The sequence below is a fragment of the Nestor notabilis genome, unplaced genomic scaffold, assembly GCF_000696875.1.
Source record: "Nestor notabilis isolate BGI_N333 unplaced genomic scaffold, ASM69687v1 scaffold7353, whole genome shotgun sequence".
Lineage (NCBI taxonomy): Eukaryota > Metazoa > Chordata > Aves > Psittaciformes > Psittacidae > Nestor > Nestor notabilis.
The window spans coordinates 1,298-2,842 of NW_009923214.1; the positions used below are offsets into that span (position 1 = coordinate 1,298).

The following is a 1,545-nucleotide window of genomic DNA, read 5'->3' on the forward strand; positions in this document are numbered from 1 at the left end:
TCTTTTTTTTGTTCCTTTTTTTTTTTTTCTTAAAGTTAAAAAACCTGCCTCCGCTGTGGGACCTGCGGGCACGTTACAGCACCTCGTACTTGTCCACCAGGAAGGTGGTCTCAGTAGAAAACCTGACAGGGCTGTTCCCGTCTACCAGGGTCACTTTGGTAACCTGCAGGACAAGAGGCAGAGTTAGTTCAGCACCAATGCCGGGCGCTCATGAGGACAGTGCCAACCCCACACTTTCGAACTGCCACAAAGAGCCGCCTTCTCAGGAAAGCTGGAAATGGGGAAGGGTTCTCTGCAGTAGCTGTCTCTCTGCTAAAAGTAAGCAGCAGTCACTAGGTGCAGCTCAGCAGGGACAGACAGAAGGCATACAGAATCATGGCATCACAGACTGAGTTGGAAGGGAACTTAAAGCTCATCTAGTTCCAAGCCCGACATGGGTAGGGACACCCTCCACTAGACCAGGTTGCTCAAAGCCCTGTCCAATTTGGCCTTGAAGGCTGCCAGGGATAGGCAAAGAGACAGAGAGACATGTTTTGGCTTGAAGGCTGATGGTTTCTCTATCAAAGGCTGAGGGGAATTAGTGGTTGCCAGAGTCACAAAAGTACAGACCAAATGACCAGTCAGCTCTGGGGAGCTGAAGCTGCCAGTGCTGTCCACTGGCACCCCAAACCCAGCCAACACAGAGGAAACCTCATGCCAACGCCTGAGCCTTCACCAAGAGCAGCAGCAGGGCCTACAGGCCACCACAAAGCCATTTATGGCCATGACTGAGGCAGCTTGGAGGAGCAGAGTGACACCAACATGCCCACGGAGCACGAGCAGCGGCCATACCTGTATGTTGCAATAGTTCTTTTTGGAGATGAAGGAGACTTGCACCGGGAAGAAGTCGTTTGGCTGCCCTGCTATGCTGAACTCCAGGCTGCCACTCTTGTTTTTGGCATCTATCACTGGCAGGCACCACTCAAGGAGGTTTCTCCGGCTGTCGTGGCGATACTCACCATCAATCTCCCCAATCACTGGAGCACCAACACCAGACCTAGAGCAGGCAATGAGAAGTTACAACAGCTCAGCTGCACAGAGCTAAGAAAGTGATTGTCCAGCCTGTTGGCTTGTCTGGACCCACAAACCAGAGAGGGGAGGGAAGCAATGGGATCCAGGACAGACACTGGATAATGCTGCCTGGACAGAGAACTTTACTTACGGCAAGGGGATGGTGATGATCACATCGTTCAGCTCCAGGCTCTCCTCTTGTAACTCGTATTCAATGTTAACATCACAACTGTTGCCACTTTCTGATGGCCAGCAGTTAACTGAGGGCACAGAAACAGCGGGTGAACCACGTGGCCTCTCAAAAGCTGATGTGCTTCAAAAGACACTGCAAAGGTGTCCCCAAGAAAACCTGACTTCAAGAAAAGCTTTCTTTTCTTCAAGAGTGTTACAGAAAACACATGTCACAAAGATCAGACACTACCCAGGGGAGCACATCTCCGACATCTCAACCCAGTGTGCCACACTTCAGGCAGCCCAGCTGCTGGAGGCTGGGTA

At 51.5% G+C, this 1,545-nt stretch overlaps 1 protein-coding gene across 1 annotated transcript in view; it reads right to left on the minus strand.

Moving 5' to 3' along the window:
• Window positions 1-14: 14 nt before the first annotated feature.
• The window catches only part of ARCN1 (archain 1), a 6,150-nt gene continuing 4,619 nt past the window's right edge, over window positions 15-1,545 (minus strand). The window contains exons 7-9 of the mRNA XM_010012026.1: window positions 1,202-1,310; window positions 832-1,036; window positions 15-163 (exon numbers count right to left, since the gene is read on the minus strand). Of these exons, the coding sequence (XP_010010328.1) occupies window positions 74-163; window positions 832-1,036; window positions 1,202-1,310 (404 nt within the window). The 3' untranslated portion in view covers window positions 15-73. The remainder of the gene's footprint in view (window positions 164-831; window positions 1,037-1,201; window positions 1,311-1,545) is intronic.